Source organism: Podarcis bocagei (genome assembly GCF_964188305.1).
Source record: "Podarcis bocagei genome assembly, chromosome: 1".
Classification (NCBI taxonomy): Eukaryota; Metazoa; Chordata; class Lepidosauria; order Squamata; family Lacertidae; genus Podarcis; species Podarcis bocagei.
Window position 1 is genome coordinate 99888850 of NC_138125.1, and position 26486 is coordinate 99915335.

Here is a 26486-nt window from a genome sequence, read left to right on the forward strand (position 1 = left end):
AACAGGTAGAGAAGTGGGACAAAACATTCCATCAGTTTTACCACTGAGCCAATTCAGATGCTCTTATCTTGGTTTAATAAGCAGAGATATGAATGAGCCTTTTTTATCAACACACACAACCACTTTGTGCGAGCTGCAATTAAACCCAGAAGTCTCAAATTTCCAGTTTTGATGAAACTGACATCTGGTGAAACTATGGTCACCAGCTCTTAACAAGCCAGGGTATTTAAACACAACTTCCAACCATGGTTAGAGACTTCTGGTTTAAATCACAACTGGAGAAAGGGTCTGCACAGACAGGCAAAAACTCATTAATATTTGGCTTATTCATCAGCTGAAATAACTGTTATACAGTGGTACTTTGGGTTAAGAACTTAATTCGTTCTGAAGGTTCCTTCTTAACCTGAAACTGTTCTTAACCTGAGGTACCACTTTAGCTAATGGGTCCTTGCGCTGTCGCCACACGATTTCTGTTCTCATCCTGAAGCAAAGTTCTTAACCTGAGGTAATATTTCTGGGTTAGTGGAGTCTGTAACGTGAAGCGTCTGAACCCGAGGTACCTGTATACAACTGAAAATGGCCCATCTTCAATGGGTCCTTTAAATACAGGGGTGACTAAATTTGGAGTCTATGGCTGCACTGACCCAGGGTGAATCCCCTGGGGGCCATGCAGAAAAGGAGACATGGCCTTACTTTTAAACAAAAAAACTGTGACTTTTTTGGGGGGGAAATCATTGTATAATTCATTCAGAAGCAGTAACACCAAGCACACCTTCACCCCCAAAATTGCTTTCATTGATTAAGCAGCTGGACTTGACACTGAACTTCTGGGTAGGAGGATAAATTTCCAGGAAGGCACATTTGTTTTTGGGACCCCCAACAGTGGCACAACTCCAGAGCAGGTAAACTTTTGCTGCCTCCATGCTCTGCTTTTGCTGCTGCTCTTCCTGAAAGGAAAGGGGAAAAGCCAGACCATTCCTGGGGGACCACAGAGACAGAGAGACACAGACATGCAAAAATCACTGAAATGCAGCAGCTGGCCTTGATTATAGACTTCTAGGAGTGGTGGAGAAATTAGACAATTGTTTTTTGGGCTAAAGAGGGGGCATTTGTGTTGAGTTAATTACCATAGCACACTCACTCCAGTGCTTTAGCCTCCAAGTTTCAGTAGTTCAAACTTAAAAGCATCTCAGCACTCTCATCAGCAGTCATTGATTTTCTTTTTTTAAAAAAGAATTGCCACAATTGTTTGCTCACAGCTGATGGCTCTGACAGCTGTGATGATGTGCAAGCAGTCAGCTTTTTCTGCTACCACAAGCACCACTTGCTCTTCCAACAGTTGTGATCCTTCTTCAACAGTCAAATCATCTAGGGAAATTTTACCCATGACGCTACACCCTACAGAACATCACAGGGCAGTATTTTCACCCATCCCAGGGAGTGGAAAGAGTAACCCTGACCCTCCTAAAGGAGCCTCTTCCAATGCTTTAGTTTGTAACAATGAGTCTCCTGTTTCTTACAACCAATGTTTCACTGTGAGGAGAGAAGAGAAATGGTCTTTAAGGTACATAGGCCCCAGGCAATTAAAAGCTTCAAAACATAAGAACCAACACTAGGAAGCTAACCAGCAGCCAGTACAACTGCTGCAGTACTGATTGAATATGGTCTCACCTCCCAAAATGTACCAGTGGGAAAGCAGTGGCATTCTGCAGCTTCCAAATGATCTTTTTGGCACTCTCTCGCACAAAGCGCAATGCAGTGATCATTCCTAGAGACTATAAAAGCTCAGTACACATGGCTAGACCCTTTCCAATAAATACCAGAGCTTAGGTAACACAGATTTGAAAAATAAATAAATAATGCTTATATGTTACTTTTCAACAGATCTGAACCATATTTAATTGCATTAAAATGAAATTGGTGGTATCAAAGCATCTGTTTCCAGCTTTTGTTTTCAGGATCACAGAGAGGCACCATGCCTCAGAATACCACACAGCAGGAAAATCCTATTGCACTCATTTGTCCCACATGATGGACCACTGTGGGAAACAGGATGACCGCACTAGGTAGCCTTCATCTGTGCTCCCTACTTGAATTTCTCATGTCTGCTGTCTTGACTCCTGTGGAATTTTTCATTTGGAGCAAGACAAATAGGGGTTGTCCCCGATAAATAATTACAGTATTCTTGCTGCTGTTTGACATCTTTTTATGCACTACACAGCAGCCTGCATGGACGAAACCATCCAGTATCAGAAGAAGCCTATGTTTTGTGGCCCTCTCATTTCCTGCAACACACACACTCCATCTGACTACTATTAATGCATTCAAGCTCTCCTGACTTGCTTGCAAATATTATTACTATTATTAAGTCCTTGGGGTTTACTGGTCTCCATGCTTTATTTAAAGAGTTACTTCCATCCATCGATCATTTTGTCACTTGGAATGTCTTCATTTTTCTATAGCTTATAGTTGCCAGAAATGCCAGAAATAAAAATCTCTGCAAATCAGGGAAGCTAAGGCTGCATACATACAATGCATTTAAAGCAAGCAACCCCCCCCCCCCCAAAAAAAAAGAATCATTTGTTAAAAGTGCTGGGAATTATAGCTCTGTGTAGGGTAAACTACGGTTCCTATTAATCTTGGCGCAGAGGGGGGCGGTCTGTCCTTACAGCATTTGGTGATTATGCAGTCCGAATCAAATGTTTAATTTAATAGTAAGAAACTCAACAAATCTGTCAGCTGCACGTTAACTGGTAGCTCATAACTGTAGCTGTTTTTGTATTTTACCTTATGTTCATCTCACTCATCTTTCATCTTATATAAAAGTAGCCAAAACTGTGATACTTGCTACTTACCATCAGTTAACAATGCTCTGCTTGTGAGCACATTCCCCAACATAAATTTGATCACTGCCAAGGTAGTACAAAGGATTCCACTTAAAATAGAAACACTATATAGAAAGTTATCCTGGAAAAGAAAAATGAAAAATATATTATGTGTCACTTTTGCCATGTAATACAAAGCTGTCAAATAAATGTATAGATCTGGGCCCAAGCAAAACGCTTCTGGAGGTGGCTTTGGCTAGATATATCTGAACAGCTGTGAGTGTGGGCACACGAGCAATTCATACGCATATCTCAATCAGTAAAAGTTATCTTCGAAAGGGAACTACTTCTCTCTCCCATAGGGATATGTGAGAGTGATGCTCTTACCCTCTCTGTGCAAGAAAGATCAACAACTTCCCCATTCAAACATACTTCAGGAGCATGAAAAAGGTGCAAGATTCAGCAGCACATCTGCTGGAGCACACCAAAACCTCCCAGGATGGGTCAAAACCCACAATGGCTCAGAAGAAAAGGAGGAACTAGCCCCTAGCACAGAGCCGTCTTTCCCATTGGGTGGGCTGGCGGGCGTGCAGCTTGCCTCCCAAGCCTCCACAGAAGGAGAGCGATCCCCACAGAGGCTTAGGACGGAAGCTGCGCCCCGCCAACTATATGGCTGGTGGGTGTGCAGCTTTCTTCCCAAACCCCCACGGGAGGAGAGCGATCCCCGCAGAAGCTTGGGAAAAGGTCGACAACTCTGGGAAATGGGGGTGGGGCGCCGGATATGCTTAAGATGGCCCTGCCCTAGCAGCTTGTCTGGCAAGTATCCTGGAAGGGGGAATTAAGTTGCAAGGATGTGTACTATGAGAGTAAACATACAGGTTCTGGGCTGGCTAGCTAGCTGCCACTGATATAGCAGAAAACAAGGGAAGGGGGCAGCCATGGGAGTAGCCAGGATTTATTTGGGGGGTAGGCTTTATGTTTGTGAGCACATTTCAAGCCAGCCTGGAACAGGAAAACTCTCCTTAAGGGGTAGGGATACAGCGCAACATTTCATTGCACATGCCACATGCACTGTCTATTTTTGAACTAGAAATAGGTTATTATACCAACTAAGATCTAATAAAATAGTATTCTCATTCTAGGATTTTATTTTATTTCAAAGTTGCATGCTCCATGCAAATACAGTGGTACCTTGGGTTAAGAACTTAATTCATTCTGGAGGTCGGTTCTTAACCTGAAACTGTTCTTAACCTGAAGCACCACTTTAGCTAATGGAGCCTCCTGCTGCCGCTACGCCGCTGCTGCACAATTTCTGTTCTCATCCTGAAGCAAAGTTCTTAACCCGAGGTAATATTTCTGGGTTAGCGGAGTTTGTAACCTGAAGCGTATGTAACCCGAGGTACCACTGTATTATGACTGAAACACTCTTTACAACCTCCAGCTTTATTTTATACAAGTAAAGAGCTGAAATGAAGGAACAGAAGAGGAAAAGCAAGTGTAGGAGAGCAAAGGAATCCAGTTTTCAAGTACAGTACTTGAGACCAGTGAGATCTGTTCAAGGAATTCCTGCAGTATTTCAATGCATCCACTGAGTGGAGCTACTCACCACAATATCTGTATGACTATTCTATGCTTCTTTACGGACCAATACAGCTCCCAGTGCTCTCCCACTCCACCACCTGCCACAGGATTCCCACTACCACCAGTACCAAGTACCACTGACAAATACGCAACTATTACAGCCTAGATTACCTTTGGGAGGCAGAATGAATGAGCTGAATTAGGAGTAGGCTTGTGCACCTGAGGGTCTAGTGAGTTGTGTTGTGCACCACGGGGTCAAGGATAAAAGACATGGCAAGAGACAAGTGGAAGTGCTTGTTATGAAGATGAAAACTGAAATGGCAAGGAGATGGGCAGTGACCTGGTATCAGCCACCACTGGTAACACATCAGGAAACTCAACAGCATCCCACTTGGTGTGAACGATTACCTTTCCAAATTAATTCATCTTCCAGAAAACTGATCAGAAGAGACACTTTAATATGGTACTAAATTAATAAAATAACCCTGACCATCTGCTGCCATGTCCCCCAGGACCTTTCCTCTTTGTCACCTCAGATTACCTTCTTGCCACTGCTTCTGAAAATCATTAAATAAGGAATCAAATCCATCGAGATTAATTGTTCGCTACCTCACTAGATTTTAATTGGAGCAACAGCACTGAATTAGAAAGAGAAGATTAATTTTTTTTTTTAAAAAAAACCTAAACACTTCCATAATCTGCAGCCTTCTTTTGTTTGAAATGAAACTCATTTTTGTCCAGTTGTGCCATCATTTATATCTGCATAAGTATATCCCATTCTATCCTAAACATCTTTGCTTGTGACATAATGCAGCTACAAATAATTATGTATTTAACTACGTTTTACGCTATGCTTTGATGTTACACTGCCATAGCCATTCCAGTTACAAAGCCATTTATAAATCCTATACTAAGTACACCCACAGCAAATCTGTGAACAAAGCAAAGTGTATACACAACAGACCTGAATGAATAGAATCAAGCCTTCTCCCTCAATAATTGCAATGTTTTTGAACTTTTCCTTCTCTCTCTCTCTCTCTCTCTCTCTCTCTCTCTCTCTCTCTCATATTTTGCTTACAAGACTGCTGGGCCAGAAAGACCTCATCTGCCGAGCTTGTTTACTTGTTCACAAACCTTAATTTGCATCTCTGCATACATACCTATTAGCATATGCAAATTTCTATCACAGGTCTGTGCTTTGAGTCTTTTAAGTGCTTGATTGTGCCCCTGATAGGGAAGAAGTGGGGGAAAGAACAGGGCAGACTTTTCTGACCTTTTTCTTTATGGTTATGCAATGATTGAACTGCAAGGCAAGCTGAAATCTTATCATATATTTCACTATACTAGCAAATCCATCTCAATAAAAGCACCGCAGGGCATCACCATGGAAACTGCACATTGCAAAGAGCAAACAAGGAAGGTATTTGTGGCCCACTACCATTCCTTGATAAGGTTATATCCTTGAATCCAGTTTTTTGCTTACAAGTATAGTGTGGATGCCCGCTAACTCAAGAATACATTGTTGAGTGGCAGAGACTTCAGGTGTTTCCAAATCACTTAATGCCCATCATCAATGAGAGTGCTAGTTTCATAAACAGGCAACACACAACTTCAGGATTGCTCATGCCTGAGGATGTTCTTTCAAGAGTGTTTCTTTCTTACTGCACTAAACATCACTATTTAGGAAAAGGTAATTCTGTGCGATGGAACCTGCATTTGGTTAATGTACAACCGTACTAACTGCAATGCAGATACAGTACTGCTCACAGAGAATATCTACTTCCCATAAATGAAAGTATGAAAATCAGAGTGTGCTGTAATTTAGACAAGGAAAGAAGGCACTTGGATTTGATCCTAATAATGCAAAAAATAGAATAGCTCTCAGAAACTGGGGAAATGTTTAAAAACAACCATAGGTATAAACCAATAAATAATATTAGTATGAAATTGTGTCTCATACCACATCCGCTGTGTATTTGTGACTGGGTGGTGGAACTTCCTGTATGGGACTAAGAGAAGCTATCATGCAGATGCACCCAAATTCTCTTTGTGCAAACACACACACGTGATATACTCCATAACTGATTTTTACCTAAACTGTGTTGTTGTTGTTTTAGGTCCCAGAGAGGTAACGTTAAAAACAAAAAATGTCTGGTAGCATCTTAAAGACCAACAGTGGAAAAGCAAAGGCTGGACCTGGGGGCCACAGTCCCTGCTGCCCAAGCTCTTTGATATTGCTACCCAAAGTGTGGCAGATGATGGAACTGTGAAAAACAAGTCCAGCATCTTTGTTTGGCCGCTAGGTCGCAAGTGTATATACTGACCTGCACCAAAACACCACAGGGCAATTTAAAGCATAAAAATGTATTAACCACACAACCCAATAATGTCAATTATTTCACGCTACAAAGCTGCTTTTGCTGTTCCTACGTCATTTCAATTTGGCATGCTATCACCTTTAAACCCTTATTCTCTCTCTCTCTCTCTCTCTCTCTCTATATATATATATATAATAGCTGTAGCATAGTTACTACTGTTCTGTGAAGGAACCATACTTTGATAAACTCAATTCATGGAGTGATCGAAGTCAGTGCAATATTGTGTGCACACAACAGTGCACTCTCAAGAGGAGTACCACCAGTTCCCCAAAATTAACCTTTTAGCAAATATACATCTAAGATCTGACTGTGTGCGCCAGCATAGTCGCAGATCTAGTAATGAACAGGATCAGTGGGTGAGCTGCACTGCTGTAGTCCTAGTTTTCAACCAATACATTGCGTCTCTTAGACCAGACGTATTTTCACTACTCATCTAAAAGCACAGCTAGTGTTACAAATAATAGCTTCTTAAGATACATTTTTATACTGGAACTTCAGCTTTCCTTTGTTGTGGCAAATAAAGTAACCTTATTCCCATCCTAGCAAACAACATCCTGGATCATACTAATGAATGTAAACTGCACTGCCACCGCATGGATGATACTGCTGCCTGGGGAAATAAACACACTCCCTGAATTGCAAGTAGCTATTGATTTAGCACACCAAGCAAATGGTTGTACTCTCCCTGGCCCTTTGAGTTGTTTTATCAAACAAGAAATAATATGCATTTTGTGGTACATAACAAAAGAGATAATCTATTTTGGGGGATATGGAATTATAATAAATTATAATGAATTGCTGAATTTACAGTCTTACAACAAGAAGAGAAAAACTCAAAAAGATTGTTAGTTCCTCTGAAATAAATTAATAGCTTAACTGAAAAATATGTCAAAACTAACAGCACTCTTGAAAGTAACTTATTTTCAAAGTATGGGCTGTTTTTCATGCCACTATACCAAGCTTAATAATCTCCGAATGTATGCAAAGTGCTCTAGTGCAAGGAACTTTAAAAAAAAACAAACGACAATATATTTCAGAAAGCAGGATATTCAGTAAGGTTACAGCATTATTTTAGACCAATTCTTAGCGGGTTACCTTCTCTTAGAAAGTACAGAGATCATTTAGAATTAGCCCCAAGCGCACTTGTCAGGGGCTTGACTAGCCTCACTATAGTAAATAGCCCAAGGCCAGCATTTTTCCAGTTATCAGAGTGATGCCACTACCAACACAACTGCAAAGCCGAAATGATTTTTTGGATGATGCAATTTGCAACAGAGGGCAGTAGCAGGCCACAGGAATATAAGATGAGATGACAAGAGTTGCAGCAAGCAGAGTCAAATCAATCAAAGAAGACAGCAACAAGGTTATCTCAGAGTGCTATCTACAGGTCATCAACAACCCATCCTGGACTGTGGGGAAAGAAACCTCATTCAAGTTCATAGAAGGCTTCCAGCCAGTGATCTGTAAGTAAATGAAGGCGTAAGGAAAACTTAAAATGTTACCTTTGCATCATGAGAGCATCTGTGGCATGCACAGATGCAGGTTGCCGGTACAAGACCTGACTCTGAAACTGAAATAATGGCAAAATGGCCCCAGGAAGCCTAGAATGAAACATTTATGCAGTCTGCTACTTCCAGGCCTTCCTTGCAACTCAGGCCTCTTTGGCTAGGAACCGAAAAGATGCACCACAACTTCACAAGAGGACTTTCTAAGCTGCGGTGATCTGAAAAACTTGAGGTGAAAGACAGAACGGTGCCTCCACCATTCCATGCACAGAAGCTAACACAAACACTGCCTTCTAGCATATTTGTGCACCCTGCACACACAGAGAGACAGAAGCATTTGTTGGCATTCTTAATTATGCCACCTGAGGCAGCTACCTCACCCTTACTAATGGTGAAAAAGGGTGCCCCTTGATAAATAGAAAATTCATGTGAGCATTGTGAAAGTACCTTATAGCAGCAGCTTCCAAAATTGATTCTGAACTACACATTATATTGAGTGATTAGTCAATATAATCCATACCTACAGCATATAGGTAGGGACGCGGGTGGCGCTGTGGGTAAAACCTCAGCACGTAGGACTTGCCGATCGCATGGTAGGCGGTTCGAATCCCCGTGGCGGGGTGAGCTCCCGCCGTTTGGTCCCAGCTCCTGCCCACCTAGTAGTTCGAAAGCACCCTTAAGTGCAAGTAGATAAATAGGTACCGCTTAATAGCGGGAAGGTAAATGGCGTTTCCGTGTGCTGCGCTGGTGCTGGCTTGCCAGAGCAGCTTCGTCACGCTGGCCACGTGACCCGGAAGTGTCTCCGGACAGCGCTGGCTCCCGGCCTCTAGAGTGAGATGAGCGCACAACCCTAGAGTCTGTCAAGACTGGCCCGTACGGGCAGGGGTACCTTTACCTTTACCTTTACAGCATATTGAGTCTGGACATGGAAACCCTGATCTGAATCCCTGCAACACTATGGTCAAGTAGCCTTGACCAAGTTTCCATCTTTAAGTCTGAAACTACCTCACTAGGTTGCTGTAAGACTGAAACACTCTGCTCTGAAGTCCTTAAAGAAAGAGGGAAGAGAAACATTAAGCCCTAAAACGGCCCAGAAACAACTGCAGACTAGAAGCCCAGCATAAAGAAAACTTATACTTGTCCTGTTCTTTGACAGAAAATGTTTTAATCTGCTATGTAAATTATAATTCTCCAAACCAAGAGTTAAATGTTGTCCTTCTTAACATTTAAGGAATGGCAACATTTTCTAGTGGAAAAGTGTTGTTCCACAACCGCATGACTCAAAATCAGAGTCATGCTGCTTAAATTTTACACCAAGCTAGGAAAGCCTATTCTGAAAAGAAGCTTAATTCATGAAATCTGACATTTTCAAATAAATTAACATTTCTAAAAGTCTCTGGAAAATATGCTCCTTTGTGTCAATTTAAATGGGTTACAATGCACTACATGGGCTTCATTCTCAGACATTGTTGGGTAAAATTCCACACTTATGTAAATGCAATCTGAACTCTAGCACAAAATACTATTTTGAAGACTCTAAACTTTCACTTTAAACTGCTTCAAGCCTTTAGGGATGTAGGCGTGAATTATTATTTTTCCAGTAACTCAATTCACACATAAGAGGTGGCTCTTTAATCCAAATTATGCACAAAATCCAGCTGCATGTGGAAAACATCCAAACATATTAGTAAGCCTGTAATATATGTGCATCTCCATGTATTATCCATATAGTAGCCTGTGCTATCATGTCCATCTGTCCTCTTTTATATAGAACAAATGTCTGGTTATTTTACAGAAGATGGTTTTGATCTCCATTGCAGGCCAGAAAAGGGTATGAGGGAAAGAAGGCAGCAGGATGATTGCCATATTACTTTAAAATCATCACACTTTATGGTTTCTATTTACAGTACTGTATTACTCCTTTCACACATATACTAAGTTGGATACAGCACCAATATGCTGTGCTTTTCCAGCATGAGATTTGCATAATTTTGACAACTTCCAGACATGCAGCATGTCCATGAGTGTTTGTGAATATTGTTCAATGTTCACTTTCACAGCCTGTATCTTTCACCAATCTTGCAAAGCAACAACGTGCCTGTAGCCTCAAGTTGACATATGGTTTCTTGGCTGCAGCAAGATATGGAACATAAATTTACAATTTAGGAAATGGAAGTAAATTTGAATCCAACCCATTCCACTTTCTTCTTAAAGCTTCCCTAGATCTTTGGATTAAACCTATATCTCTATAGATGTCGTTGGAGTCTACAACTTCCTTCAGACCTGGCCAACATGGCCAATTGCCAGAGTTTAAGAGAGATGTAATTCAGCAATATCTGAAGGGCCACGGCTTCCTCTTTTCTGTTCTAATCTTTCCTAGGTCCATTGTCTAAAGCACTGTTTCCCAAACTTGGGTCTCCAGCTGCTTTTGGACTACAATTCCCATCATTCCTGACCACTGGTCTTGCTAGCTATGGATGATGGGTGTTGTAGTCCAAAAACAGCTGGAGACCCAAGTTTGGGAAACACTGGCCTAAAGGATGAAATACAGTGGAATTTCTTATTTCTAAAAGTGAATACATTTTAGTTATTATTGCAAAGAAAAACCATATTTGGAGCTCAAAAAAGATAAGATATTAGTTAGTTAATAAAAGATAAATATTAGTTAATGGTCAAATATGTACATTAAAGATAGAAGATTTTCATGCAGTTCTGCTGAATTATACAGGGACCAAGCTATAAGTGGACACAGGCATGTGCCTCCAATACCATATTATTCTAAGACTAGATTTTAAGTTTTTCATTTTAAAAAGGTTAAAAAAAAAGGTCTTACCACTTCTGGAAGCAATTTAATTGCAAGGTCGTGGATGGCTTTGATCACTATACATAGCGAAGACAGGAGAAATATCACACCCAAGATGACACAGGCGCTGTAAAAAAGAAGAAAGGAAGAAATATTTGTAACTCATTTGGGGCTTTGGGGCCTATTGATTGATGGCACACAGGATTCTGCAATGAACATAATGTTCAGAGAATGAATGTCTACTGAAGTCCTAGAGGTTGCTATATTGAATGAAGAGAAGCACACTCTGCCCTTTGCCATTGGACAGGAAACCAAAAGCCACTGGGAAACTGCTCCTCCTGCGTCCCATGAAAAATTATCACTGCAAAGGGAGAAAACATCACAGCAATCTTGCAGAAAAATCATCACTGCAAGGGGGAAGATCAGCCTGGCCCCATGCAACAGCAAGGGTTAAATATCAGGTCCTTTTAATCACAAGAACGGAAAAGAGAATCACTGTTAGGAACTCCAAGGTCTGAATTAGACATAGGTCGTATGATGCATGCCCTATCAACTAGTAAGCTACCAGAGTCTGAATACCCTCAGGCCTCATGGGAGGCGGGGGAGGGGCAGTTTGACAAGGTAAATGTGTACAAACTTTCTAGGAAGTGTTTAGCAATTTTCCTGTTGTATTTCCCCCAGTGTTTAGAAGTTTAAACGATACTGTGTAAATAAGATAGAAACCTATGCAGAGGTTTCTAAACTGCAATTTAAAGCAGAAACTGTGCTGCACTGCTAATGGAAGTCAAATTTAGGGAGTTCTCTATCTCAAACAAATCCTATGTAAACAGAACTCCTGGTAACCACGGTGTTTTGAACATCTCCCAGACTATTCTGATAAATGATGCTGTATGATAATTCCTTTTGTAACCAGCATCTGTTTTCTTTATTATAAGAAATAAAGAAGCAACGATTCTCATCTGGCATTCAGTGTCTTGTCACCTATTGGGAGCGCAGTCTGAGCCTGTTATAATTAGCACAGCAGTGTGCTACTATTTTTTACCCTGTAGAAATTAGCCAATCTGGAGGTTTGGCAGAACATGCAAAATTTACATCAAACTCATTAAAGAGGCTGCACAGGAGTCAGCAGGGTTCTGCCAAGCTTAAGAAATGCAAGCTCAAGTTGTGACATCGTCACAACATTTTGTGGCATACCATCTTCAGAAATGAAGACATGGGGCCTTATGCTAGAGCACATTTGCTGGCGATTCCAAGATGCTAAAGCTCTGTGTTGCTCTCCCAGGAACAACTGTAAGAGCAGGAAGGGAGATTGGCTGCATAGATCACTGCAAAATCAGACAGGATTTTTTTCACTGATGTTACAGCAAGACTACAGAATTCCGTCACTGGAGAATTGAGGACAAACCTTCATTGATCCTAGGATAAATATTCAACACTTTCTGAAGGCAGATATCCAAAATAAACTTGTGTAAGGAAAGGTCCTCTACCTGCAGCAGAGATTGCACAGCCAGTCACGGGACTGTGGGACCCTTGGCAAAGCTGATGCACTCAAGAGTGTGTCTATACCAAAATGTATCCTTAGCACTTGGCCCAACCTCTGCTTCTGCATCAACTCCCAGCCCAAACTAGCTTGTTTCCATTTGTTTCTCTAAGCCAAGTCTCACTGATGCAGACAGGAAGAGGTGCAAAAAAATATTTTAAAAATCTAATTGGCTCCGATAATTCCTGAGCCAGTCTTAATTCAGAAATTATCTGTCCACGCCACTGAGAGCTCCCCAAACCCTTTCCTTTCTACCGACACCCATCCACTGATTCTTTGATCCACTTTCTTCTCTGCCCCACTTCCTTGGGTGGCAGTTCTCCAGCGGTGGCAGCAAACAGGGAAGGGAAGAATTTCTGCAAGTAGCAACGCTGTTCTGCCAATAGCAGCAGACACAGAAGGAAAGGCCTCTCCATCTCCCCCTCCCATACCTGATATACTACTACGCAGTATGCCAGGCCACAAACAGCCTGTGGAAATGTAGCTTCCCCAAGGCAGACATTGCAGTAGACCTTGAGAAAATGATATTTCACATATGTGGCTTACCATTTTCACACAAAAAGCGGAGTCTTAAAATAAGGGTTTTACTCTCTAACCTAAATTTGGTGCCTCTTTTTCTACCCAGCAGAGAGGAAACATACAAGGAATCAAAATCTGAATAGCTTATTACATCAAAAATCGGAAGCTTCTGTCCACATCAAATGGGATAAAATGTATAGGAAACTATGGCTAAAATGGAAATTTATGTTTCAGGATTATTAAAATAACAATAATTCTGTGGCAGCTGCCACAGACAACAGCTATCAGTTTATATTTAGCAGAATACTGACACCTTGGATAGGGTGAAAATGCAAACAAAAAAGGAGAGGAGCGCTATTATCTTTTGAATGATTTATCACTCATTCATCATATTTAGCTAGGGCAGCATCTTTTTTAATATACTTGCTGCGAAATTCTGAGGTCATGCAAAATTCATGAGTGTGCCTGTCTTTATACCTATAGCAGAATATCTTAATGGCTGAGGCACTTCTAAGTGTGCTGATTTCTCTCTGCACTGCAGCTAGAATGTTTTATTGTACACTATACTGTTCCAGTGCTAGCAAACAAAAACCTGATAAAACTAGAAAGTCACCCAAAGAGATACATAAGAACGAGAAAACAACATTTTTTACCAAAATTATAAAGAGCTATACCTAGAGAAAAGCCTGTGGGATACATCTGGGGTGCAAGTTGACTTTCCCAGCCCCTCTTCCCCTACACACACAGCCTCTCTAGGGTCTGGTAACCTAAACAATGTGACCTGTGATGTAAGGGAGATGCTGGAAAATCAGGTGAAGGCAGTGGAAAATAACTCATTTTTCAAGGAACCCTTCTATTACTGCTCAATACACCTATTCCATGACTTTCTGGGGAGGCAGCCTTGATGGCCCAGCATGGGGTGGGGGAGCAACCAGCACTTCAGACTTCAAAGACAACAGGGAAGTGCTTTGCAGCCATGCAAGAAGCTAGGAGTGCAGATGGGAGTTAATCTGCATCCACAGAGGGCTCTTGAGGAGTGGAGCTTAGGAGCAGACCAGAGTAAAAAGACTTCATCCAGTCCAATCTGATTCGGAGACCTAAAAAGGGACGTCTCCCCACTGCAGTCTTCATCTGGACTTACCCACCCAATATTGCTTACTTTACTTCTGGTTGTGTTGTTTCATCTTAAACAGGTTGGCTTGTTATCAACATTGCTATGGACAGCTGTTGGTCATTGTTTTCAGGGTCAGGAGGGAACATTGCCCACAGACAGATTGGATGTATCCTGTGGGTTTTCACCTACTTCATATCAATCGTCACAACTTTCCACCACACTCCTTCGCAGCAAATTCCACTGTCGAACAGCTCTTACTGTCAGGAAGTTCTTCCTAATGTTTAGGTGGAATCTTCTTTCTTGTAGTTTGGATCCATTGCTCCGTGTCCGCTTCTCTGGAGCAGCAGAAAACAACCTTTCTCCCTCCTCTATGTGACATCCTTTTATATATTTGAACATGGCTATCATATCACCCCTTAACCTCCTCTTCTCCAGGCTAAACATGCCCAGCTCCCTTAGCCGTTCCTCATAAGGCATCGTTTCCAGGCCTTTGACCATTTTGGTTGCCCTCCTCTGGACACGTTCCAGTTTGTCAGTGTCCTTCTTGAATTGTGGTGCCCAGAGCTGGACACAGTACTCCAGGTGAGGTCTGACCAGAGCAGAATACAGTGGCACTATTACTTCCCTTGATCTAGATGCTATACTCCTATTGATGCAGCCCAGAATTGCATTGGCTTTTTTAGCTGCCGCGTCACACTGTTGGCCAAGACTCTTAGATCCTTTTCACATGTACTGCTCTCAAGCCAGGTGTCACCCATCTTGTATTTGTGCCTCTCATTTTTTTTTGCCCAAGTGCAATACTTTACATTTCTTCCTGTTAAAATTCATCTTGTTTGTTTTGGCCCAGTTCTCTAATCTGTCAAGGTCATTTTGAAGTGTGATCCTGTCCTCTGGGGTGTTAGCCACCCCTCCCAGTTTGGTGTCATCTGCAAATTTGATCAGGATGCCCTTGAGTCCATCATCCAAGTCGTTGATAAAGATGTTGAATAAGACCGGGCCCAAGACAGAACCCTGTGGCACCCCACTAGTCACTCTTCTCCAGGATGAAGAGGAACCATTGATGAGAACCCTTTGGGTTCGGTCAGTCAGCCAGTTACAATGAAGACTGACTACTTCGGTGTGTGTTTTCTGTCTAGTCAACCCATAATCTAGATCTATTGCATATATTTTATCCCTAAAATGCACTTCTTGAAAATCAGTTTTATTCCAAAAATAACAGCTCATTTGCAGGTTGATTCCAGATTTCCTAACAGTGTATCCATTGGGAAACAGTTGAAAACTGATGTAACAGAAATGGTGCGTGTATATCCACACCTGCTCAATGATGTTGTGGGTGGGCATATACCAAGACTGCAATCACCACTTCCTTCTTCATTCACTTGCAGCATGTGCAGGGAGGAAAAGGAATGGATAACCTAATCAGGATAACCACACCAACCCTTTTGGATGGAAGCAGCATGTTGAGGACAAGCATGGATGGTTGTGATTTGGGGGGGTGTACATTTTTTGTGCCACTAATTGGCGAGCATATATGCAGTCTAAGAGGGTACTAAAGTTAAGCCGCAACCCACTGGCATTATTTTTCTGCCCACATTTTATCAATACAATGAATTTCATGTGCCTCCTGAAGACTGCACACATGACATGCTGACATGCTGCACACATGACAGAGCTTGGTTTACTGGACACAATACATAGTATGTGTTTTGCAGCAGCTTCCAATTCATGAGACCTAGGAATAGAGCTGCCTGACCTTTGAGATACAAACACTTAGAAACTACATGTGGGAAGTGATAGGGAGCAGTACCAGCAGGTTTAAATAGGTTGGGGTGAAAGGTTTCCTTCCTTGATACACAAAAAAGGGCAACCTCAATGCTTAACAACTTTTGGGGGAAAGGCAACCTACCGCTACTTAATGGTTTGTGCTGAGCACTATTCAAAGAGCGATATGAAATTGCGGAAGAAGTTCCTAAAAACCCAAAATGAGGCCATGAGTATGTCCTCCTTATTGCTCAAAATTAAGATACAGTGGACTGTAAATAATATATAATGGCAATATGCTCATGAAAGTCATTTTTCACTGACTGACTCCACTTGAATCAATAAAAGTGTTTTAAAATTACTAAATGTAGGGGATGGATGGGAGAAATTCATGAAAGAGAAAACAGTTAATTGCTGGTAAGATAAGCAATGCATCTCCACTACAATTTAACAAATGTGTGGAAGCAAACCGCATGTCTGAAAATATATCAGTCAGAAGCACCAGGAATTTCAGCTAGCCACAATTTCTGGGTGGCATTTGTCTTGCCTCTTTAAGCATGCAGCTCCCACCAACACATTACTATGGCCACTGTAGTAGATAAACAATGTTTTGTCTATTCTATAAATCTGAAGTGGCCCAATGTCAAAAACCAAACTAGTAACTTCAAAGCAATTATTCAAATAGGCAAATGTCTAGGTGAGCCATCAAAACTAGGGCTGGGGTAGGGAACCCATGGCCCTCCATATTACGTTGGATCAAACTCCCATCAGCCCCAACCAGTATTGCTTATAGTCCGGAATGATAGGAATTACCAGTCCAGCAACATCTGGAGGACCACAGTTCCCCATCTCTGGATTAGGCATCTATAGGATGCTGCTTTTTGTTCTGTTTTGAGTGAATAGAACCCTAAATGTGTGTTTATGCCCATGTGATGGTAGCATCCCCTTCTCTTTCAGATGATTCCTTCATCCTACAAGCAGAGCTGTGATGTCATGATGACCACCTACTGGATAAGAATGAATCTGTAACAGTGTGTGAAGTTGTCTGCATCTCTTTGTGAGGCTAGCCCTCAGGCTTTGCAATCTCAAAGGCTTTTCTGTTTCGAGTCATCCCTCTGAAAATTGTTCACCACTCCACTGTTCCATGTAAGAATATTCAGCAATGTTTTGACGCAACTGCTATTTTACAGTACATCTCTCTCTCTAACCAAAGAGCAAAATGTAGTTTATATAATTTAGCTTCTGTAAAATATCCAGTGTGGGATATCTCCCTGTCTAATTATAATCCCGCTGACTTTCCAGCAAACGGAATGTAGTAACAATATGTCTAAATGGGTATATAATAAAGCCCTTGGTAATTACTACTCTCAGTTCAATCTGCTGAGAGCAGCAGAGGTGTGGCAACAGAATTAAGCATTAAGTAAAAATTAGTGAAGCATGCAAATACAATCTGTACAAATGTTTTCACTTAAACTTGCCAGTACATAGATATTATGCTGCCTTCTTCCTTTAGTGCACTCTGCATAGCAAGATATCTTTCACATGGAGTTGAAACCAATTTTAGCAGCTCTCCGCATAGTTAATTAGGATATTCACTGAACTGTGATGACATTTTGCTAAATAAAACAAGATTGTCAATATCAGTCAAATAACTAGCTAGTCGACTTTGTTAGCTTGTGCTTATCTTACAGCTTGGCTGTCAAAGCTGCCAGAAAAACAGACCTCGTTTTCTTCTAACATAACATTTTTTTAAAAAATCAACAAAACCTTTTATTCTTATTACAAAGCATAGTATGTCAAAATTCTCACACAACAATTAAGCATGTGCTTCACATTTCCATTGAGGTCAATGGGATTTTAGATTGCTGAACCTTTTGACTGCATTGTATCTCTGTTTTATGTTCACTGCAAAATGTTCAACATCTTTATTGTGTGTACCTCAGGAATCTAAACTTCAAGCTATGGGTGAAACAAATTTAAAGACTGTAAGAAGATTATTCAGCTGAGCAAAAGTACTCCTGGCCACCATCAAAATCAGGAAAGCCAGGTCCAGGTGCAATTTCTATGGTTATAAAAAGTTAATCAGGAGTTTATTTGTTAAAAGGGAAGGTAAAACTATTCCTCAGAGTTGAGGGAACAACTGCACATTTCTAGCTCAACAATCATTTTACCAACACAATCCTATGTGTAGCTACTCAGAAGTCCCACTGAGTCCAAAGTGACTTGCTCACCAGTAAGTGTGTGCTACAAGGTGCCTGTGGGATCAATAATGCCCCTGAGGTCTTCCCCTGGTGCCCATTAAGCTTCAGCCCTGGCCCTGCCACACTGCACCCTGGTCATGAGGTGGTTAGGGCTATTGTCTTTTTTCCATCCTTGAAAAGTACATAGAGCTGAAGGAGGAAGAGTGACCATCTTCCTCACCCATGAAAGAGACACCTTGTGGACCACTTGTATAACACTGCGCCCATCCCCACTTACTGCAACAAAAGACTGGAACAGATTGTGGCGTTTGCCTCCTAGGTGGGTCATAAGGAAAGGGTTCAATGAGTGTGAAGTGATTGGCCAGTGGGAACCCAAGGGGAGGAGTTAGAGTTAGAGTTGGAGTTGTGTGGAAGTCAGTTGGGAGTTGGAGAAGGAAGAGGGAGGATAAGTCTGTGGGTTGGTCGAGTTGTGTTGTGAGAGAGTGAGAGAAACTGATGAGTCAGATAGACAGTTAGGATAATCAGTTAGCAGTTATTAGGAAAGGTATAGGCAGGTATAGAAACTAAGATTAAGAAACTGACAAGAAAAATGATCTGAAACCATAAACTTATTAAGGCTTATAAAATAAACTTGCTTATTTGATTTAATGTTAACAACTGTCTGGACTCAGTGTGTACCCGAGAGAAACGGGTTAGTAGCAGTGGGGAAGTGATCATAGTGGTGGCACAGGGATCAATAGACCATCAAACGTCCAGGGACCTTGTGTGATCGCCACACCGATGTCTTACTCATGTCCATTAGGTTGTAACCTAGGGAGTTAATACATTTTAACACCCTTTACAAAATCTTTGCACACTTTGTATATCTCTTTGGCTTAACAACCAGTAAACCTCCATGAAGGTGTGGAGTTTCCATCTGTTCTATAGCGCAAGTAGCCCACCTTTCATTTGGAAACACCAACTACAGTGGTGCCCCGCAAGACGAATGCCTCGCAAGACGAAAAACCCGCTAGACAAAAGGGTTTTCCGTTTTTTGATGTGCTTCACAAGACGAATTTCCCTATGGGCTTGCTTCGCAAAACGAAAAAGACTTGCGAGTCTTGCGATTTTTTTCGCTTCCCCCCCTTTTTCTAAGCCGCTAAGCCGCTAATAGCCTTTTAGCCGCTAAGCCTTTAATAGCCGCTAAACCGCTAATAGCGCTAATCCGCTAAGCCGCTAATAGGGTTGCTTCGCAAGACGAAAAAACCACTAGACGAAGAGACTCGCGGAACGGATTAGTTTTGTCTTGCGAGGCACCACTGTATTGTGAAATATAACTGGTGATTTAATATCCATGCGGCATTTGTCTTTCTTTCTTACAAAGCAAACTGAAAATTGTTGGTTAATGCCAATGATCAAGTAGACAAGAAAATATCTTCACCCCATGTGCAGTTCTCATGCTTTAAAAATTCTATTACCATGTCCTTGGTTAGAGTAAACTACATTAAGCAAAAGGCAGTGAACAGCTGGTCATCACGCTTATACATATTGTATAATCATCTGTTTTTCGGTATCCTGAATGCTTCTTTGTGTTTTATCAGAGTACTGTAAGTTAATTTAATACGTGACAGGGATTTTGATGAGTTTTCCAATAGCAGTAAAAATTCATTTCCAAGGGCATAGCATGTTAGTCCATCATAACAAAAATAACAAATATCAAAGAGCCTTGCGGCTCCTTAAAGAGTAATAAATTTGTTATGGTATAAGTTTTCATGGACTCAAGTCCACTGCATATCTAATGAAGTGGATTGTGGTCCAAAAAGTTTATGCTATAATAGGTGTGTTAATCTTCAATGTGTCACAAGGCTCTTAGTTACAGACTGATTTAACAGTATTAATTAGTTGTGCACTCTATTTTTTTTAAAAAGTACCGTATTTTTCCATGTATAAGACTATTCTTGGGGACTCCAAATTAAGAAAACACCCCTCAGCAATACCCGTTTATAAGACGAACCCCAATTTTAAACCTATTTTTTTGGTTTAAAAACTTGAGTCTTATACACAGAAAAATATTTGGTGCTTAAGTTGTCATTAGACTCTCACAGCACTGCAGCAATGAAAACGTAAGTCATGGGGCTGTGCCAACATGTGGCAGGAGAGACTCTGGCCCCCTTTTTCTTTCTTGGGCAGGAAGAGGGTTATTGGAAAGTGGGAGATATCGACACCAGTCCCTTGTCATAGCTGGATCACCTCCTGCTGAGTTTTAAGCTTTCAGCACCTTTTCCTCTCTGAAGATGAGGGACCTATTAGGATGATCTGCCCTTAGATTATGATGGATTCAATTGGCTTCCAGGTGGCTGGCAGGGAGTTAGAGCCGATATGACTGGCACTCCTGTTGAAGCTCTGGCAGATTTGTGAAATATGCAAGTAGCACAAGACATTGACCTGGTAGTTCCTGAGCTTGCTCTGCCACTTTTTGGGGCCCACTGGACTCCTTGCTGTACACCAGAGCTTTGGGCAATGAAACACACCGGGAAATGACTTGAACACAGATGAATGGTGAGTGCTCATTATCAAGCCTAAGTGGGCAGTAAAGGCAGCAAGGGAGACCTATTTTTCTGCCTCCATTGCAACCGCATTGTGCTGCCCCTCAGAGCTTTCCCAGGTAGTTTGGGGCCTTTTACAGTCTGGCCCAAATGAGATGGTGGAACTGATAGTAGCTTGCTGAAACTTGCAAAGCATTTTGAGGATAAAATTGCTTGCCTCTGCCAGGACCTTGTCTCTACCGTTACAGCATCAAAAGATGTCCAGAGCACTGTCTAGGCATGTTGTGTTTTAGTTAATAAGGCTTGAGGACATCTGGAAGGTGTCTGATTCAGTCTAGGTAACCACTTGCACACTTGAACCTCACTGCTTATAAAAACAAGCTTCTGGGCCAGGGAGGTGATTAACAACTCTTGGTGAAAGGGGATGTTCCCTGCCTGCTCAAGGAGACAGTGGTAAGACCACCCCTTTAAAAAACAAAACAAAACAAAAACTTCCATGGATCCACAGAATTCAATCGTATCCCCCATGCTGTTTAACATCTACAACCTCTCTATGGAATGGCACACAACCCTTGAGCTTGAGCTTACTGAAAACGTATTTCTGCTCTTAGGTTGTTACAGATACTTAATTCCAGAGGGTTACTAATCCTGCCCAGGGTTATCATTTCAATGCGTTGTGTACCTACTTTAAATTTTGTTGCACACCACCTAGAAACTCGTTGTGAAAGGCAGGATAAAAAGGTTTAAATAAATAAGACTTTGTAGTCAGCTGTATAAGAGCAGGAAGGCTCATATCAGTATGGCTATTATGTTGCTAGGAGAACATAAAGGGGAAAACTGCCCAGAGAAAGCAGATCCCCCCCCCCGCCGCCGCCCTTTATCATCTCAGACTTTGATAAGTGCTAAAAATAACCACAAGTACTCACATGTATTCTCTGTGCGCTGAATGTACTGCAGCTGCATTGCTGTAGCGCCACAGAACTATCACCGACGACAACACATCCAAAGTGGCATCAAACTGGAAAAGATACAGAAGCCATTAAGGCAAGCCATGCTTAAATCAATACACTGCTAACTGTGCCACAAGCCTGTAGACTAACTTAGTATAAATCATTTGAATAAAAGCAGGGATAAGCACAGATTAGGGCAAGCTCATCCTTTGTGCCGCAAACAAAAGACATGACAGACTTTCAGCTGCATGCACATCACACGTTTAAAGCCCTCTTAAAGCACATTCCCCTGCCCCAAGAATCCTGGGAAACGTGGTTTTCACTCACAGAGAAACAATTCCCAGAACTCTTAAACTACAGTTCCCAGGATTCTTGGGAGGAAGGTTTGTGCTTTAAATGGGTAGTGTGCATGCAGCCTTTATTGTGTCAGTCAAGAAAGTGAAAGGAACTTATTCAGTTCTTCCCTACCAGTTTACTACAAGATACCCCTACCACAAAACAAGTTGTTAAATGCTTACTGATCTTTCTACATCCTGCTTGACAAGCATGATGATATTTATGTAGAGAGGACCAGGAATGTGAATGTAGACTTCTTATTAATTTGGCTACAATTTGAGCATCCACAAGAGGATAGTTTATGGGTAGGGTGCATATGGATACCAAACATGGTGGAAGCGTTTGCATCCAGAATGAGAGGCAGCTTGTCTCTGAACATCAGTTACTGGAAAGAAGAGGAGGGGGCTGCTTTGCCCATGGTCCTACTTGTGGAGAACACTCCCAATCGATTGTTAAAACAATACAGCATTAAATATTAAAAACTTCCCTAAACAGGACAGCCTTCAGATGTCTTTTAAAAATAGGATAGCTGCTTATTTCCTTGACATCTGATGGGAGGGCGTTCCACAGAACGGGTGCCACTACCAAGAAGGCCCTCTGTCTGGTTCCCTGTAACCTCACTTCTCACAATGAGGGAACTACCAGAAGGGCCTCAGTGCTGGATCTCAGTGTCCGGGCTGAACGATGGGGGTGGAGATGCTTAGGGCTTTAAAGGCCAGAAGAACACTTTGAATTGTGCTTGGAAACATATTGGGAGGCAACGCAGATCTCTCAGGACCGGTGTTATATGGTCCCGGCGGCCACTCCCAGTCACCAGTCTAGCTACCACATTCTGGATTAATTGCAGTTTCCAGATCGCCTTCAAAGGTAGCCCCATGTAGAGCACATTGTAGTAGTCCAAGCGGGAGATAACTAGAGCATGCACCACTCTTGCGAGACAGTCCACGGGTAAGTAGGGTCTCAGCCTGTGTACCAAATGGAGCTGGTAGACAGCCACCCTGGACACAGAATTAACCTGCGCCTCCATGAACAGGTGTGAGTCCAAAGTGACTTCCAGGTTGCGCACCTGGTCCTTCAGGGGCACAGTTACCCCATTCAGGACCAGGGAGTTGTGCAATGTACATTTCAATTAAGAGACTACTTACAGCAAATCCAAATGATGAAGCACTGTACCTCATTACGGAGACAGCTAAAAGAAAAAGGAAAAAAATACTCTTTTGATCTTTTTGTTCACTGAAGTGAGGAAAAGTTGCAGTTTGAAGAGAAGTAAACAAATAAAATATCACAATATATTCATTAGCAATGGTAGAGACTCCACCAAGCTTCTGTAAATCAAAGGAGGAACAATCTGTCACTTAGGAGAGGCACGTGAAAATCATTTTTAACATTTGAGGCTGAAACAGAAGCCAACTAAACATGCAGGTAACACCACCCAATTCTTTCCTTTCAAGAAGTACCGTATTTTTCGCACCATAGGGCGCACCGGACCATAGGGCGCACCCAGTTTTTAGGGGGGGAAATCAAGAAAAAAATCTTTTCCCCCCCCCCAGGCCCAGAGAGCAGCGGAGGGGTTGCTCGCAGCTATGGAGCAAGCCAAGTTTTGGCTTCCCCTTTAGCCCCATGCAGCCTCTCCTTGCCGGGAGACGCTGCGCAGGGCTAAAGAAGCCATAGCCCCGTGCAGCCTCTCCTTGCGGAGGGGTTGCGCGCAGCTATGGAAGAAGGCAAGGCAGCGAGCGGGATGGATCCCGCTCGCTGTTTTGCCTTCCCCTTTAGCCCCGCGCAGCATCTCCTTGCCGGGAGACGCTGCGCAGGGCTTTCCTGGCTATGGAAGAAGGCAAGGCAGCGAGCGGAGTGGATCCCGCTCGCTGTTTTGCCTTCCCCTTTAGCCCCGCGCAGCGTCTCCTTGCCGGGAGACGCTGCGCAGGGCTTTCCTGGCTAGGGAAGAAGGCAAGGCAGCGAGCGGGGTGGATCCCGCTCGCTGTTTTGCCTTCCCCTTTAGCCCCGCGCAGCGTCTCCTTGCCGGGAGACGCTGCGCAGGGCTTTCCTGGCTAGGGAAGAAGGCAAGGCAGCGAGCGGGGTGGATCCCGCTCGCTGTTTTGCCTTCCCCTTTAGCCCCGCGCAGCGTCTCCTTGCCGGGAGACGCTGCGCAGGGCTTTCCTGGCTAGGGAAGAAGGCAAGGCAGCGAGCGGGGTGGATCCCGCTCGCTGTTTTGCCTTCCCCTTTAGCCCCGCGCAGCGTCTCCTTGCCGGGAGACGCTGCGCAGGGCTTTCCTGGCTAGGGAAGAAGGCAAGGCAGCGAGCGGGGTGGATCCCGCTCGCTGTTTTGCCTTCCCCTTTAGCCCCGCGCAGCGTCTCCTTGCCGGGAGACGCTGCGCAGGGCTTTCCTGGCTTCTCTGGGAGGTGGGGGGATTCCCCCACCTCCCGCAAAACCAGCAGAAGCCGCGCGCACTTTAAAAGGGCTGCACGGCTTCTCCTGGCTTTCCTGGGAGGTGGGAGAAGGGACTGATGCGGCCAGTCAGTCCCTTCTCCCTCCTGTGGAAAAGCCCGCAAGAGCGCACGGAGCTTGTGTGCGGCTCTTGGGGGCTTTTCCCACCTGCCTCCCCCCCCTGCATTCGCTCCATAGGACGCACACACATTTTCCCTTGCTTTTTAGGAGGGAAAAAGTGCGTCCTATGGTGCGAAAAATACGGTAAGCAACTTCACAACAGAGCTTATTCAGAGCAAAGGTGCAACCCAAATAAGTTATCTGGAAATGCCACTGAGAAGTCTACAAAATCAAGTGCAAGCCAACACTCCCATTTCTTCTGGTTTCCCTCTCAAAATCAGATCTGAAATTAGATTAAAGTGGACACAGATAAGCCAGCCTTATCAAAGAGACCCTAGATCTGGTTAGCTACCACCTCATTCTAACAGCTTACTTGAGAAAGGAAAGATTTGAAACTGAACAACGGGGGCACACGTTCCCCCAAAAACTACTTAGTTTTTTAAAGGGGAAGGGGGACAATTGACAGCAGTCTGGTTAGATTTATCTATGAAGAGCAAAAGTCTAAAGGTCAAGATCACTGGCTGGCCATTCAGCTCAAAGGACTTGATCCATACTTTCAAGCTACAGGTACTGACTTCTCTAACCAATAGCCAAGAGGTTCAGGACACCTTAGATACAGAAACTGTATTCAAGGAATAGTACACTCGACTGAAATAATTTATCCAATGAAAGTTTTACAAGCATGTCATTGTGAACTATGGAGTAATCAGCATTAACAAATAATGGCTCAATAGCTATTAAAGCCAGGTATTATCCAAAATAGCTCAACTTACTGACACTGCACAGGCAATGATGTGGGAAAATACAGCATGTACATTTTGATGCCATCACTACACATAGTGGTGTAGTTAGAGAGATTTCAGACTCATTATTTAAGGGTCTTACAGGGAGAGGCCTCTTTAGGTGGCAGTATTAACTTACTTCAAAATATAACACACCTCTGCTGCATTTAGGGAGCTTCCTGTTGTACCCTCACAGCACCATTGATTGCATCAAGTAGACTTTGATCATTTCCAAATTGTGTTGGCTTTGTTCCAAGTTTTCTTCCACCTACATTCTAGCAATCACACCTCCACTTTGTTGCATGCGGTTGATCACTTTACCATGCTGTCAGAGCTGCTTCCAGATCCTAGCTCACAGAGGATCACGCTAGCCAGCGGTCACTTGTAAAAGTCTTTATTGAGTAACAGTTTCCATTCTCAAGCTGCTGCGCGCAGCTCTACGTCTTAAGGGTTAGACCGGCGAAGCTCCGTCTGAGTCTCCGCCCCCTGTGCACCAGCTTACTAACCTAGCCTTACTCCACCTTTTCCGCCTGACCGTTCTTCTCTGGGTCCCTCTGCCCCCCGTGGTCTCTTCCTTCCGGGATTCTTCTGACGCTGACCCCCCGGACCCTCCTGTCTCCTTGCGCCGGGCTTTAGGACCTGGCTCCCTTTCCGGGCTGCTTACTGCGCCACCTTCCTGTGCATTTGAACTTGGTGCGCGCGCCCAACCTTCCACTTTCCGCCTGACCGTTTCTTCGCTCCCCGATGGAGGTGTGGCCACTCCTGACTCGTGCCCTCCCTCCTGTTGCGAGCTGCCAGCGCTTGATACCTGGCGCCCTTCCTCTCCCCTGCTCTCTGTTGGTGACACTGGTCCCGATTTCCAACTGCTCCCCTCTGAGCCCCCTCTGGACCCTTCTTCCTGGGGTGTCCCCCTAGACTCCCCCCTTGCCCTGGCCACTGGTGCTCCTTTCTGTGAATCTTCTGATTCACTGGAAAGACTCGGGAGATCTCGGGTCGTCGTCATCACTCATCTTTTCTTCTGCCTCCTCCCCCTCGCTCTCTGTTTCCTCCCTTGCCCTTGCCTCTGCTCCTGAACCCCTGACACATGCGATTTTTACAAGTACTACTATCAGGAAGAAGTTG

The 26486-nt window shown here is 43.2% G+C and overlaps 1 protein-coding gene across 3 annotated transcripts in view; it reads right to left on the reverse strand.

Moving 5' to 3' along the window:
- TMEM163 (transmembrane protein 163) overlaps window positions 1-26486 on the reverse strand; it is an 80082-nt gene that overhangs the window by 13661 nt on the left and 39935 nt on the right. For all 3 annotated transcript variants that reach the window (XR_014009723.1, XM_081200075.1, XM_081200076.1), the window contains exons 3-6: window positions 23184-23227; window positions 21679-21770; window positions 11123-11219; window positions 2856-2967 (exon numbers count right to left, since the gene is read on the reverse strand). Coding sequence is in view for 2 of the 3 variants with exons in the window: in XM_081200075.1 (XP_081056201.1) it covers window positions 2856-2967; window positions 11123-11219; window positions 21679-21770; window positions 23184-23227 (345 nt within the window). In the remaining variant the exon portion in view is untranslated. The remainder of the gene's footprint in view (window positions 1-2855; window positions 2968-11122; window positions 11220-21678; window positions 21771-23183; window positions 23228-26486) is intronic.